The sequence below is a fragment of the Paramormyrops kingsleyae genome, chromosome 4, assembly GCF_048594095.1.
Source record: "Paramormyrops kingsleyae isolate MSU_618 chromosome 4, PKINGS_0.4, whole genome shotgun sequence".
NCBI classification, from domain to species: Eukaryota; Metazoa; Chordata; class Actinopteri; order Osteoglossiformes; family Mormyridae; genus Paramormyrops; species Paramormyrops kingsleyae.
The window spans coordinates 26,044,007-26,058,152 of record NC_132800.1 but is presented as its reverse complement, the minus strand read 5'-3'; the positions used below and the strand labels follow the sequence as shown (position 1 = coordinate 26,058,152).

The 14,146-nt window shown below is 45.2% G+C and overlaps 1 protein-coding gene across 1 annotated transcript; it reads right to left on the bottom strand.

Annotated features, from left to right (window-relative positions):
- Nucleotides 1–117: 117 nt before the first annotated feature.
- On the bottom strand, nucleotides 118–12,799 carry trpa1a (transient receptor potential cation channel, subfamily A, member 1a). The gene is made up of 26 exons (XM_072711704.1): nucleotides 12,654–12,799; nucleotides 12,098–12,273; nucleotides 11,320–11,427; nucleotides 11,074–11,182; nucleotides 10,770–10,915; nucleotides 9,965–10,101; nucleotides 9,210–9,258; nucleotides 8,467–8,566; nucleotides 7,827–7,927; nucleotides 7,487–7,656; nucleotides 6,818–6,982; nucleotides 6,387–6,501; nucleotides 5,868–6,034; nucleotides 5,476–5,566; nucleotides 5,318–5,377; nucleotides 5,122–5,220; nucleotides 4,489–4,559; nucleotides 4,139–4,295; nucleotides 3,600–3,686; nucleotides 3,259–3,428; nucleotides 2,945–3,074; nucleotides 2,522–2,704; nucleotides 1,193–1,261; nucleotides 731–829; nucleotides 444–484; nucleotides 118–346 (listed from the first exon to the last, which is right to left on the bottom strand). The coding sequence occupies exons 1-26, from the start codon at nucleotides 12,748–12,750 to the stop codon at nucleotides 118–120; spliced, it is 3,126 nt and encodes a 1,041-aa protein (XP_072567805.1). The 5' UTR covers nucleotides 12,751–12,799.
- Nucleotides 12,800–14,146: the final 1,347 nt, after the last annotated feature.

Genomic DNA, 14,146 nt, shown 5'->3' with positions numbered 1-14,146 from the left:
AAGATACGTTAAAATTAAAATTGCAACACCGTATTCGTAAATATAACATTGTCCAATTTAAATACGTATGGATGTGTTGTATCACTAAGATACTCTTGTGATCCCTGCCATGTGACGTCACATCCGATTCATTGCACGCTCTGCGTGTGCGACGTCATTTCTTTTCATCACAGCCTTCAGCACCGGCCCCCACCGTCTAGATTTAGAAACTTTATTCTTAGCGGGCCCATCACGGAACTGCTGCGGTCCATCTGATTCTTCAGCCTCCGAGACGATCTCCATTTTCTGGATGATCAGCTTTAGAAGGCTGTGCTGATTCTCCAACACCCGTGACATTTGCTTTAGCCTAGAAAACACGAACATTTCCCACAGTGAACACCAGGGGGTACTCAAAACTCACGTGGGCCGAAGGGCTTGGTTACGGCTACAAAAGAATCCCTCACCTGTTCTTCTGCTTATTTAACTCCTGTTCCACGGGGTTTAGCTGACAGCGGGATATGCTCACAGGACTGTGGGCCTCACTGTATTTCCCCCACAACCAGAAAGCTTTGTTCTGTTTAAAGAAATTGCATTATTTCTCTACATATGATGGTGTCATTTTGGCTTATTAGGTAAGAGTTCAGCTGAGATACATAAATGTGATATCCTAGTAAAGGTCTATAATGGCGTCAGTTCAGTTCAGGGGTTCAATGATGTTTGTTCTCTCAGTATTTCGGTTACATGCCTTTACTTTGCATGTTCTGTTTGGGTAGACTATGATCGAGTCCTTGTCGACACGCTTCATGAACCAGTTTGGCATTTTCTCCTCCAGATTGGTGTGAAGGTCAATCTGGAAACAGTACAGAATTTTACAGTACAGCCATGAAAACAGTTTCATTTGTGTATTGTCTAAATCAGGGGTGGGCAATCTTATCCGCAAAGGGCCGGTGTGTATGCAGGTTTTTGGGATAACCTGTAGGTCAGCTTTTCAAACCCAGATGTGGGGACTCTTCAGCCAATCAGTCCTCTAATTAGTGACCTAATTAGAGAGTTGCAGAGAAAACCCACATACACAGCGGCCCTTTGTGGATAAGATCGCCCCCCCCCTGGTCTAAATGCACAACTTCATATTGTATTTCTGCAGTAGCTTTCTGTAAGAATTATTTTGTACCCATATGGAAATAAAGTTAAACTTCAACGGATTATGCTTCACCTGCATAGCTATGCGCTTCAAAACAGCGTCCTTCTGTACCTCTGCAATGTCTCCAACGGCCAGACCAATCTGTTAGGCACAAAGAGACACTGAAGCAGTACGGCCTCTTTGTGAAGTACAGTTCTGTGAATGAGCCATGTGGTTTAACTCGAGCCTTAAACCGAAGACACAGCCTAAGTATTTACAACGCCAAATACGAACATGGCTATGTACACGGCTGCCGAGCATGCTGGGATATGCTGGTAGCCGAGCATGCTGGGATATGCTGGTAGCCGAGCATGCTAGGATATGCTGATAGGCTCCGCTATGCTGCAATATTATTAGACAATCAGAAACTCTTGGGAAGTGAAAAGCGTATGATGTGCACCTTTGGCTTCAACCAGACAGGAACTGTTTTGAAGTCTGGCGTCCTGATCAGGACTGACAATTTATCATGCGATTATACTGTTATTGTTTTGTATTATTTCAGTAAGATAATGTGATTGCACTTTGTATTCATCGACATTTAATCTGTTGCATGTTATAAACTGTAAAAAGGCTATTATTGTCTCTTTTCGTAAAATTTACCCTGCCTTTACAAAGTGATGGCTGTGGGGGGCAGTGACAATGACGTTCCAGACTGATGGACAGTATGCAAACTATTACAGGTGTGATGACACCTATCTCATCGATATTCATTGTGTAGGACACTGACTGAAAAAAAAATAGTGTCACTCCAAAGTTCTAACATTTTAGTAATTAAACCACATAACATTTCAGGATGTCGCATTCACCTATGTCCATACGCTTCAGAGCTCAAAAGTCTCTGCTAAAAAAATGTATAATGTGATTTTTTTACAATTTCCCAGCACCTCTGAAAGTAGGCTTTTGACAAGTGTATGTTTAAAGTTGATTTTAACAAAGAATAGAATAATAACATAGTCTCAGATTATTGGTGTTGAGTTTGTGCTGATTAAAAACATTTGTAGCGCTTGGGATAAATATTTTTTAGATAGGTGTTTAAAAATGTCCAGGCATGTCAGACTACCCTGAAAGTGCCTGAGAGACCTCAGACTCCAGAGGGTTAAGAATAGTACATACTAGTAGATTCATGAGCAGGATGGGCATCATGAGGAGAAACCAGACAAAAGAATAGTACATACTAGTAGATTCATGAGCAGGATGGGCATCATGAGGAGAAACCAGACAAAAGAATAGTACATACTAGTAGATTCATGAGCAGGATGGGCATCATGAGGAGAAACCAGACGAAAGAATAGTACATACTAGGAGATTCATGAGCAGGATGGACATCATGAGGAAAAAACCAGACAAAAGAATAGTACATACTAGTAGATTCATGAGCAGGATGGGCATCATGAGGAGAAACCAGACAAAGAGAATGTAGGAATCATAGGGGAAGGGCAGGTTGCCCTTGAGGTATGGCTCCAGGAAGTTGTCCTGGTAGTTTATCTCCCCTGCCATCATGACGAAGGTCTGCATCACGGAGAGCTCCAGCCTGTTAAAATATTTCTGCAAAACAGAAGAAACCCCATGAATTCTGCACATACTTGCTATTACCTTTAGTACAATCGAGTAGATCAGTGTTTCTCAATCCAGTCCTCGGGGACCCGCAGACAGTCCACGTTTTAGCTTCCTCCCAGCTTCCACCATCTGTGAGTCCCTGAGGACTGGGTTCGGAAACAATGGAAGAGATAAACACCAAGACGTGTGAGTAAACACTTGCACAATGTGCCTTGTATGTGTGGATACCTGTCCGACCATGAGGGCATAAAATGCAAGAGCGAAGGCGAGCATCAGGAAAAAGAAGAGGATGATGATGCTGATGAAGGTGCGCATGATCTCTCTGAACATCACCACATAGATCCCAAAATGTTCAAATCTGTACAAAAGCAGAGATCGGAGGACACTGCAAATAGTTAGAGGTCCATATGACTAATATGATAATAACTAACAGCAATAATGTAATCAAGGAGATTGACAGCAATGATGTAGTCAAGCCAGTGATGTTCAATGACATGGACTTCGGTGAGCCGACGACACGTAACAGTGAAGGGAAGTCACACCTCTGCAAGTAGAGCAGGAAATTGATCCAGGATGTGAGGACTCCCCAAGCCCCTGCTCTCCAGTGAAATGTCCCTTGGCTGTTCAGAAGAAGAGCAATCACAAAGACTAGGGAGAAGATGGCGGACTGCCAGTCAAGGCCATTGCAGATCTCTTGGATGATTTTGCAACGCTGTAGGACAAGGAAGCAAAAACATCATGGTACTTAAACAGCAAGGGACCCAGGCAGCAAAAGACTCACAGACAGTACAGACACAAAGGGAAGGATACGAACAGCACAGAAACCCTAACTCACAGATTCCTAAAACTCACAGAACCCCAAAACTCATGGGAGGGCTGGTACCTGCCGACTTATCTGTATCACCTCCTTGCCGACTACATACAGGTTCATGGCCAGGACCAGGAACATGCAGATGGTGGCAAAGAAAGACTGTGGGAAGCAGATGTATCATAGTGTTTAGGTCTGGAAAAGATGCTCGGGTAGATTTTCTGTAAAACTACAGGTAATGGCTGATTGATGACCATCATTTAAAGCGTCACAAGGACATAAGGCCCTATAATAATGAGGTTCTAATCATTGTGAGTCATAATTAACGAATCTTCAATGTATTAAATTAATTTGGACGAATTGGAAAATACAAAATGAATGATTTGAGAAGTGGTTTGGCATCAGCCATGATGTGTGTGCCCTTGTAAATGTGTAGCTTGGTTGCAATGATGTCTAATAGATTTGGCGTTTAGCTTCTTGATTGGGCAAGGAGTGGTCCAATTTATGGGGGAGACATCTGGGCTACCTTGGACAGTACCACCACGAGACGTGGCAGGTAGATTCTGAATGTACGGAGGACTGTCGTCAGGACTTTGAAAAGCTAAAGACGCTACCTTGTTCGAGTTAAAGGTCATGGTGACGTTGGTTCCATTGGCAGTGGGTGATGTTTGGTAAGTGGGCTTCATGGTCACAATGAGGTAGGACAGAGGCAGCAGACCCAGGCAGTAGACAGACAGGTTGAGTAGATGTGCTTTGATGCCATAAGCATTCCTGTGGCAGATTAAAGGAGCCCACACTCATTACATCAAGCACAACCTTTCTACAGATGGAGTGACTTATCACATGCCACGTCATTCAGGTTCTCTTGAATAGCCATGTAAATGTACATTTCATCGGTGGAGAACCTGGAATCTGCAGATACAGTCGATCTGCGAAGATGATGAAGTGCAGACTTTATACTCACCATTTCATTTCCAAATATTTTTTGCAGACGGGATGAGTGAGCAGTTCTATGCGATTAAAGTGCACCATCGTCTGGCAAAGGAACAAACAAACACAAAGGGATGCAGCTTTATAAGCAGATTATGGTCTCTGCAGTTACATACATGCAATAATTACAGATATGGTCATTATAACTAATAATGATGCTAACTTTGCTAACTTCTGATCTGTGTAATACTTCTCCCAGCACTATCTGTACTGACAGGCAGCTGTCTGGTCCTTTGGTCATACTTGCAGCATAAATCCTACAATCACTGGTGCACAAACTGGTTTCCAGCAGAGATTGAGGGAGAAAAATAGTAATGGTGACTTAATATTTTGAACACATTTTTGGGATTAAATTGGCTATAGAAAATAGACACAATACCTGAAAACCAAAGGTGACCAAACAGATTCAGCTTTCAGAAAAAAAATCAAGACATAAATAAAGGTTTCTGACTAATTTGTTGATATGGAAAAGGAAACTCTATCTGCTGGATGGGTGGAAGCTCCTCTGCTTATTCATCAATTTCAAAGCATTTTATTTATATCCAAATAATATTTTGTTGCAATGGTTACATATTTCTTGAAAAAAATCACTGACATCTCCACTTACATTGAGGGCCCAAAGCGGCTGAATTGCTCTGGCCTTATTTTGTTTGTCTTGCTTTACAAATTTCACTGGAGCTTGCAGCCACTGGAAATCATACTCGATCTGTGGGTGAAGAGAAACCCGAAGGACTCAGCATACTCGTAGAGTGAAGGTTTCAGTAAGTAAGGTCTCAACTCCCACACAGGAAATGCAAACTTACAGAATAATTGTGACTGTTGGGGTCGTCTTCCGATTCCTTGACACATGTGTCTAGAAGGAACTGAAATAAATACTGAACTTTTTAGCTTTTGATTGTCAAGCAAATGCCAATAAGGGCTCATGTCAATCCCGTGTATGATCTCTGTAATGTGAACAAACCTTGAAAGACTCTGGTAGGTTCTCTATCAGGCTAATCACAGGGTAGCCTTTAGTCGAGTCCAGCTTAAACGTGGTGAGGGCTTCTTCACATCTGCAACACCGAGATTTCATCAAACGTCTCTTCTGCTCCCCTTGTGTTATAGGACCTTCAGTCTGCAGACCAGGACTGTCGTTTCTACTGCTATGATTTTCAGAGTGTCTAGCATCAATCTTCCCTGCTTTGTCTAAGCTGTCAGGAGCGAATGTCCCCCTGATTCACCTCGGGCCACAGATGGTTGTGTTTATATGCCTAATAAACCATACTGAAAGCTCAGGGTACAGTCCTCTCTGTTTGTGACTGACAAGTTGCCTGGGCACATGATGCTCTGTTTCCCACGCTGCATTGCACCAACCTGTCACTCTCGATCGTGACATTGGTCACCTCCTTTCTCCCATGATGCACTGCTTCATGCAGGAAGGAAGCGTCGCTCTTGTTGAGTGTCATCTGGGCCCCCATATTCAGCAGCAGCTTGACCGCCTGGGCTTGGCCTCCCCTGGCGGCCACATGCAGGGCTGTGCTCTGTCCCAACGGCCCATCGGGCCAACAGGGAACATCGCATTTACTGACATCCAAAGCAACGTACAAGTCAGGGGAACCTTGCAGTCGGAGAGCAAAACTGGCCAGTGTCTCTGGAGCAGTTGGGGTTGAACGCACCTGCTCAGGGGCCCAACAATGATATGATTATAGGATTTGAACCCACAACTTTCAAAATACTGGCACCGATATCAAACCCATTTGGTTACATGGCACCCATCTTGTAGTCAATGTGTCACCAAGACCAAACGCTACTAATTTGAGCATCATACTCTAATACTGGTGAAGTCATATTATGTGTTTTAGCATATTAAGGTCTGTGTACGCTGGCTCATACCCCATCCTCATCCACCCTGTCCAGCAGCTTGATATTCGAGCCCAGGAGAACAGTCATGGTCTGCGTGTATCCTTCTGCTGCAGCATGATGCAAGCAAGTCCAACCTTTATAATCGCTAAGAAGCGCAGTGAAAAAACAGGCCAGAATGACTGGTGAATGGGACAGCCAAAACTATGGGTTACTACATATCTGCCGACATTACAAGTCATTTGGGGTACCTCATTTTCACTAGTGTAGTGGCACTTTGTGGCCAATAGGGGGCCCCACAAAAATGCGTGATTTGAGTGGTGATATAGAGTGCCACTAACCACTGCAGTGTTATCTGCATGACTGTGACCATGTCTGGGATAGGGTGTACCTAGGCTCCTCCCCATTTTTATCCACATAAATTGATCCCCCTTATTGAACCATGAAAATAGGGTAACACCCACCTGTGAAACAAGGCCCCCTTCCTGAGCAGAAGCTGCACGACCTTGAAGTGTCCGCCACGAGAAGCCAGGTGTAGGGGTGTCATGCCGCTCTCATCTCCCTCGTTCAGCAGCTTTGTGTCAGTCATGTTCTCCAGAAGCCTTTGGCATGTGTTGATCCGTCCGTACCTTTGGTGTGTAAACATCAAACATGTTCGTTTAGCTGATCTGGTGATTGGATTCTGTACAAAAAGGCTGCTGCGGCCCTTTCTGGATAAGACTGCCCACCCCTGGTACAGACAGTCCTCTGGCTGCGGCCCTTTCTGGATAAGACTGCCCACCCCTGGTACAGACAGTCCTCTGGCTGCGGCCCTTTCTGGATAAGACTGCCCACCCCTGGTACAGACAGTCCTCTGGCTGCGGCCCTTTCTGGATAAGACTGCCCACCCCTGGTACAGACAGTCCTCTGGCTGCGGCCCTTCCTGGATAAGACTGCCCACCCCTGGTACAGACAGTCCTCTGGCTGCGGCCCTTCCTGGATAAGACTGCCCACCCCTGGTACAGACAGTCCTCTGGCTGCGGCCCTTTCTGGATAAGACTGCCCACCCCTGGTACAGACAGTCCTCTGGCTGCGGCCCTTTCTGGATAAGACTGCCCACCCCTGGTACAGACAGTCCTCTGGCTTCTACGTACTCGGCTGCAAAGTGAAGTGCGGACTTCTTCTCTTTGGACTTGTGGCCCAGCGAGACGTTGAGACCCAGCATGTTTTTGACAGAATCCAGGATGCCGAGTCTGCAAGCGTAGTGCAGGGGGGTACAGCCATCTTGATCCTCCTCACTCAGCAGGGCCTTGACATCGTCCAGCTATGAAGAAGCAACCAGAAGCTACCAGACCTGACAGCTACCACCAATGTCATCACAGTCTAGTTAGGCCTTGACTGTTCTTCACCATATTTATTTGACTATAGACAGGTGTGGTGGCCGTTTCCAGGAGTGACATCAGCTTACAGATGGGACTACAGCACTGTCATTACCTGCAGAATATCTTCTGAAAGATTTTTCAGTCCTTTTGGTTGCAAAACAGCCAAATGCAAGAAGTTGCAGCCAGAATTGTCCTTAATTTTCAGATCTGCTCCTGAAGCACACAAATACGTGACACTGACAATCTCCCTTGGAATTCACACGAAACAATCAATCTCTCGGTCTAGACATCATGAAGAGTATTCGAATCCTTAACACGAGGACAGATCACAGGTCCATGACTGAAAGGCTGGAAATCCGTTTGTGGCCCTTAGTGAGATGGTCCTCTGGGTCAAACTTATGTCCTCTTTAACTTAATGATACAAAGTGATAGTAGGAGGTTTGTGGTTCTCTACGTTACACTCACCCAGTAAAAGCAGAAGGATAAGATTGTCCATGTATTACTCACCCAATGGCAATATGACGCTTAGGCTTCTCTACTTTCCATTCACCAAGGAGGTTTAGGGTTCTCTACATTTAACTCTCAAAGTAATAGCAGTAGGTTAAAGTTTTCTAAGTTCCACTCACCAAGTGATAGTAGGAGGTTAAGGTTCTCTAGGATCCATTCATCATGTGACAGCAGACAGTTAAGGTCCTTTATGTTCCACTCACCCAGTGACTGTAGGAGGCTACAGTTCTCTATGTTTAACTCACCATGTGACAGTAGAACATTCACAGTTCTCCAAGCTTGACAGCTGGTAGCCAGAAGCAAGGGGGAGTTTCCTTTACAGTCAATGCAGTTGATATCTGCGCCCTGTGGAAAGGCGTTATCCAATCACTGTGCAAGCAGACATCATCCTGAGCCTCTCTATTAATGCCAAACAATTTTCACTTCATATATTTCCTGTATTTCTTTCTGTTATGCATTTAAATTTGGCCTGAGATCTGATTCAAAGGGGATGTACTGGTGCAGGACCATTTGCATGGTGAACTGTTGTGCATGCAGGTCACTGTACCTTCAGAATGAGTGTACTGGTGCAGGACCATTTGCACAGTGAACTGTTGTGCATGCAGGTCACTGTACCTTCAGAATGAGTGTACTGGTGCAGGACCATTTGCACGGTGGACTGTTGTGCATGCAGGTCACTGTACCTTCAGAATGAGTGTACTGGTGCAGGACTATTTGCACGGTGGACTGTTGTGCAAGCAGGTCACTGTACCTTCAGAATGAGTGTACTGGTGCAGGACTATTTGCACGGTGGACTGTTGTGCATGCAGGACCATTTGCACGGTGGACTGTTGTGCATGCAGGTCACTGTACCTTCAGAATGAGTGTACTGGTGCAGGACTATTTGCACGGTGGACTGTTGTGCATGCAGGTCACTGTATCTTCAGAATGAGTGTACTGGTGCAGGACTATTTACACGGTGAACTGTAGTGCATGCAGGTCACTGTACCTTCAGAATGAGGAACTCTGCCAACTCCATGTGATCAAAAATGGTCGCCCTGGGAGCAGAACCACCAGACAGAGAAGACACTGGATCATTAAGGTTTGTTTTAATGCTACCGGTGTGGATTTAGTAGGAGAGACACAGACAGTGATTTTAATAAACATGACCATAAAGCATAATGAACTGCACTGCTTATTTAACTTTATGATACAAAGCATTATGAATCATAACACTGCGGCTGGCCTAGCTGTACTTGTCTTATTAAATGGAAAATAGAACAGTGTGTTTGAGTGATAAGACATTAATAGTGCTGGAGAGTATTTCCCCTTTACACTGTGACACTGGACAAGATAAACTGCACAGCAGGAAATGAAGAGTATGTTTAAGACTCGTAAAAAGTGGTAATTATTGACCTGGACTCATTTAGACGGCTCTTGGCTGTGGAACTACACAGAGTGATGTAAGGTCTTATAATTAAGGACAGTTGTCTATTTATAAGACACATATCTGGCTTAACAAGGTTGCTCAGAAATCTGTAAAAATGTTTAGCTGTGTTCTGAATGTTAACTAAAAAGACATTATAATAACAACAGCCAAGTTAGATGAATCAGTGTGATGCAGAATAGTCTAGAATAGAGTAGTTTGTGAAAGATGAGATATGAGTCAGTGTCAGTGCTCTATCAAAACCAAGAAGTATGTTGAATATTCAACTTTGCCAGTAATTCATCAGTCATGCGGCCAAAAGGGACAGTGCTGGCCACCTGTGCAGGGGTGTGTGCAGTGCCCCGTCAGTGATGTTGATAATGTCCTCAACCCTGTCGTACGCCGACAACATGAGCTTGACCACCTCCAGTGCCCCCTGTGTGCAGGCCAGGTGGAGGGCTGTAGATTTGTCACTCTGTTTCAGGAGGAAGAAGTGGGTCTGTCACACTGTGTTACAGAATGGAAGCACTTCTATTACACAGAATTACAGACAGGAAGTGGGTCTGTCACACTGCATTACAGTGAGGACATGGCTCTGTTACAAAGAATTACGGGAAGTGGATCTGTCACACTGTATTACAATAAGGAAGTGGCTCCGTTACACAGAATTACAGACAGGAAGAGGGTCTGTCACACTGCATTGCAGACTAGAAGTGGGTTTGGTACACTGCATTTTATAGAGGAAGTGGCTCCTGTCACACTGCATTACAGAAAGGAAGAGATTGTTACAGAGAATTATAGAGAGGAAGTGGGTCTGTCACACTGCATTGCAGACTAGAAGTGGGTCTGTTACACTGCATTACAGACTAGAAGTGGGTTTGGTACACTGCATTTTATAGAGGAAGTGGCTCCTGTCACACTGCATTACAGAAAGGAAGAGATTGTTACAGAGAATTATAGAGAGGAAGTGGGTCTGTCACACTGCATTGCAGACTAGAAGTGGGTCTGTTACACTGCATTACAGAGACGAAGCGACTTTATCGATATTACACATGGTGGTTCCCATCTGTTATAAGAGGAAATATTGCCACTTCCAGTGAACACTGGATATATAAAGTGAAGAACTCCAGGAAAACAGTTTACCTGCTGCTGATCAATTTTTGCTCCTTTAGCGATACACAGATTTATGACGTCGATGTTTCCTCCACGCACAGCTAAGTGAAGAGGGCTGCTGAAGGACTTGTCTGCATAGTTTATGTGCGCCTGCACTGTGTGGCCCATCTCCTCACCTGCGTGTGAGCAGAAAACCACAGGAAGTGACATCAGTGGAGCCGATGGGTGAATGTCAGTATTCACAAAAACTTGCAGGCATGTTGTAACTGGTATCCTAGGCTATCAGGACCCCTCTGTGGTCCTGTTTCTATGTGGGTTTCTGAAGGTATCTCACCTCTTTTCAGAATCGCCTCCATGGCCCTCTGAGACCCAGCAAAGGCGGCCGCGTGGATGGCAAAATGTCCCAGCTTGTTCTGCCGGCACATGACCGCTCCGTGCCTGAACTGGAGAGGACGGCAGCAGCACTGGTCTTCCTCCCATCATTCACCAGTATATTTATTACATACTGGGCTGCCAATATACATAAGGCATCCCAGAACATGCTTTTCATAGCATTCTACCCAGAATTCTCACTGCTCACCAGTATACTTAGTGCCTCACAGTTGTCGATAGAGCAAGCCAACATCACAGCCGTGTTTCCATGGTTACCCTGAAGGTTGATGTCTATATTCTTGTTAGAAAGTAGCACCTTGAACAAAAGTGATAGAAATGTTAACATTCCGGCTTTGAAGGTCCGTCGGCTTCTTAATGACACTGATGAGATGAATCTCCGTGGGTCGGCAGGATGCCAGTCCTGCTCCATATCTTTCACTGCTTCTAATCGCATCTCAACATCAATCTGCAGCCACTTCTATCTTCCTATCAATTGCATAATCCCATAAATGAATAAAAAAAATGACCCATATCACATATTAAGGTATAGTGGGTAGGAGATACATGACTTCACCCACAGACTCGTACTCAGCCAGGTCTTGTGGGTATGAGATACACCACTCTCCACACACTCACGCTTAGCAGGGTGATGTGGATATGAGATACACCACTCTCCACACACTCACGCTTAGCAGGGTGATGTGGATATGAGATACACCACTCTCCACACACTCACGCTTAGCAGGGTGATGTGGATATGAGATACACCACTCTCCACACACTCACGCTTAGCAGGGTGATGTGGATATGAGATACACCACTCTCCACACACTCACGCTTAGCAGGGTGATGTGGATATGAGATACACCACTCTCCACACACTCACGCTTAGCAGGGTGATGTGGATATGAGATACACCACTCTCCACACACTCACGCTTAGCAGGGTGATGTGGATATGAGATACACCACTCTCCACACACTCACACTTAGCAGGGTGTTGTGTTTCAGGCTGACAGCCAGGTGCAGTGGCGACATGAGGGTGGCGTTGAGGATGTTGGGGTTGGCCCCTAGGCTGAGCAGAGCCTCACAGCTCTCTAGAAGGTTCCGGTCCACAGCCCAGTGTAGCGATGTGCTGCCTTCAACATCCTGCGCATCCAGCTCTGGGAGGAAAGGGGAGCGACAAAAAAGTTTTGTCTGCCCCCAGTAAACCCAGGAGGGAAGTGTGCAAAGTTCATTCCTTCTTATCATTGTGAAGTCACATTGAAACGGAACATTTTCCTGATAGTCCTTGAGTATTTCATTTGTTGCACAATTTACAGCCCATACAGTTTCTCAGAATGGTCCTTAGAAGCCACATGTGGCTCTTTAATTTCATTCATGCCATATATGGGATGGACGCCCCACCCGTTAAATATCGGGCTTCTGTAAAATATCGGGCCCCCTGCATCTGCCGGGCATCCATGCCCTTACGGCGCCCCTGGGAACGGACACTGCCTTTTAACTTCTCCCCCCTCCCCCATGCTATGATGTCACCTCTCACCTTGTGCCCCGGCTGCCTTGACGATGAGCTGCATGGCACGCTGACATCGTCCCACGGTGGCGTAGTGCATGGCGCTGGCCCCGCCCACATCCCGCATGGACAGCTGTTTGGGGTACAGCCTGCCCAGGTGCTCCAAGGCTGCTGTGTTCCCTGACAGGGCCCACTGGTGGCGTGGAGGTTAAACTGCATTACAGACCAAGACTGCTGTGTTTCCTGACAGGGCTCACTGGTGGCGTGGAGGTTAAACTGCATTACAGACCAAGGCTGCTGTGTTCCCTGACAGGGCCCACTGGTGGCGTGGAGGTTAAACTGCATTACAGACCAAGGCTGCTGTGACAGAGACATGTCTCTTCATGCAAGAAACTATTAGAAAAGGGACTCTTTTAGGTACTTAGAAGATGCTATAAAGATTCTACTCCAAGTCAACATTGACAAAATCAACAACACTGACAAATCTACCAGCATGGGTTTTTAATTTCATTCAACTTGATATTTATTGGGGAGCCACAACCAGAGCTCCAGCAGCATCTCCCTAACCCTAACCCCAACCCTAACCCTAACCCCAACCCCAACCCTAACCCTAACCCTGTTGAACATTAAAGTCTTTTGACTGTCATTAAACACTGCTTTCCCTGATGCCTGATACTACAGGTGGTATTCGCTTTATGATGACAATGAACTTATGATATTTCAGTTCCTGGTCTTAGAGGAATGTCATACGAGGAAAGGTTAGTTGAGCTAAATCGGTTCAGCTTCAAGCAAAGGAGACTGAGGGGGGACATGATCCAGGTCTATAAGATTCTAACAGGTTTGGATGCTGTTCAACCGAATAGTTACTTCAGCATTAGTTCAAATACAAGAACTCGTGGCCATAGGTGGAAATTAGCGGGAGAACATTTCAAACTGGATTTAAGGAAGCACTTCTTTACACAGCGTGTAGTCAGAGTATGGAATAGTCTTCCTGATAACGTAGTGCAAGCTGAATCTTTGAGCTCCTTTAAATCAGAGCTAGATAAGATTTTAACAACTCTGAGCTATTAGTTAAGTTCTCCCCAAGCGAGCTCGATGGGCCAAATGGCCTCTTCTCGTTTGTATAGTTCTTATGTTCTTATGTTCTTAATTTCACGATGGTGCAATAAAGATCCACACTCAGTAGCCACCAGAGAAAACTTCTGAATTTTGATCTGTTCCCTGTCTATTAATATGCCGTAAAAGACTTTCTGCCGATGCGGGGCGATGGCCGCATCTACGTTCAGTGTTATGATTGTGAGCATAAACATCTCACAGTGTTTAACAACATATCATTTAGTTATTTATTTGTCATATCATATTCATATTTGGCTTATGATGTTTTCAACTTTGATGGGTTCATCAGGAGATAAGCTTATCATACGTTGAGGAACATCTGTACTTACTTCAAAGACATGACTGGAAGGCTGAGCTGGATCTTCCTCATCTCCTACACATTGGTAGCTGGGGTCCATTGGGTCTAC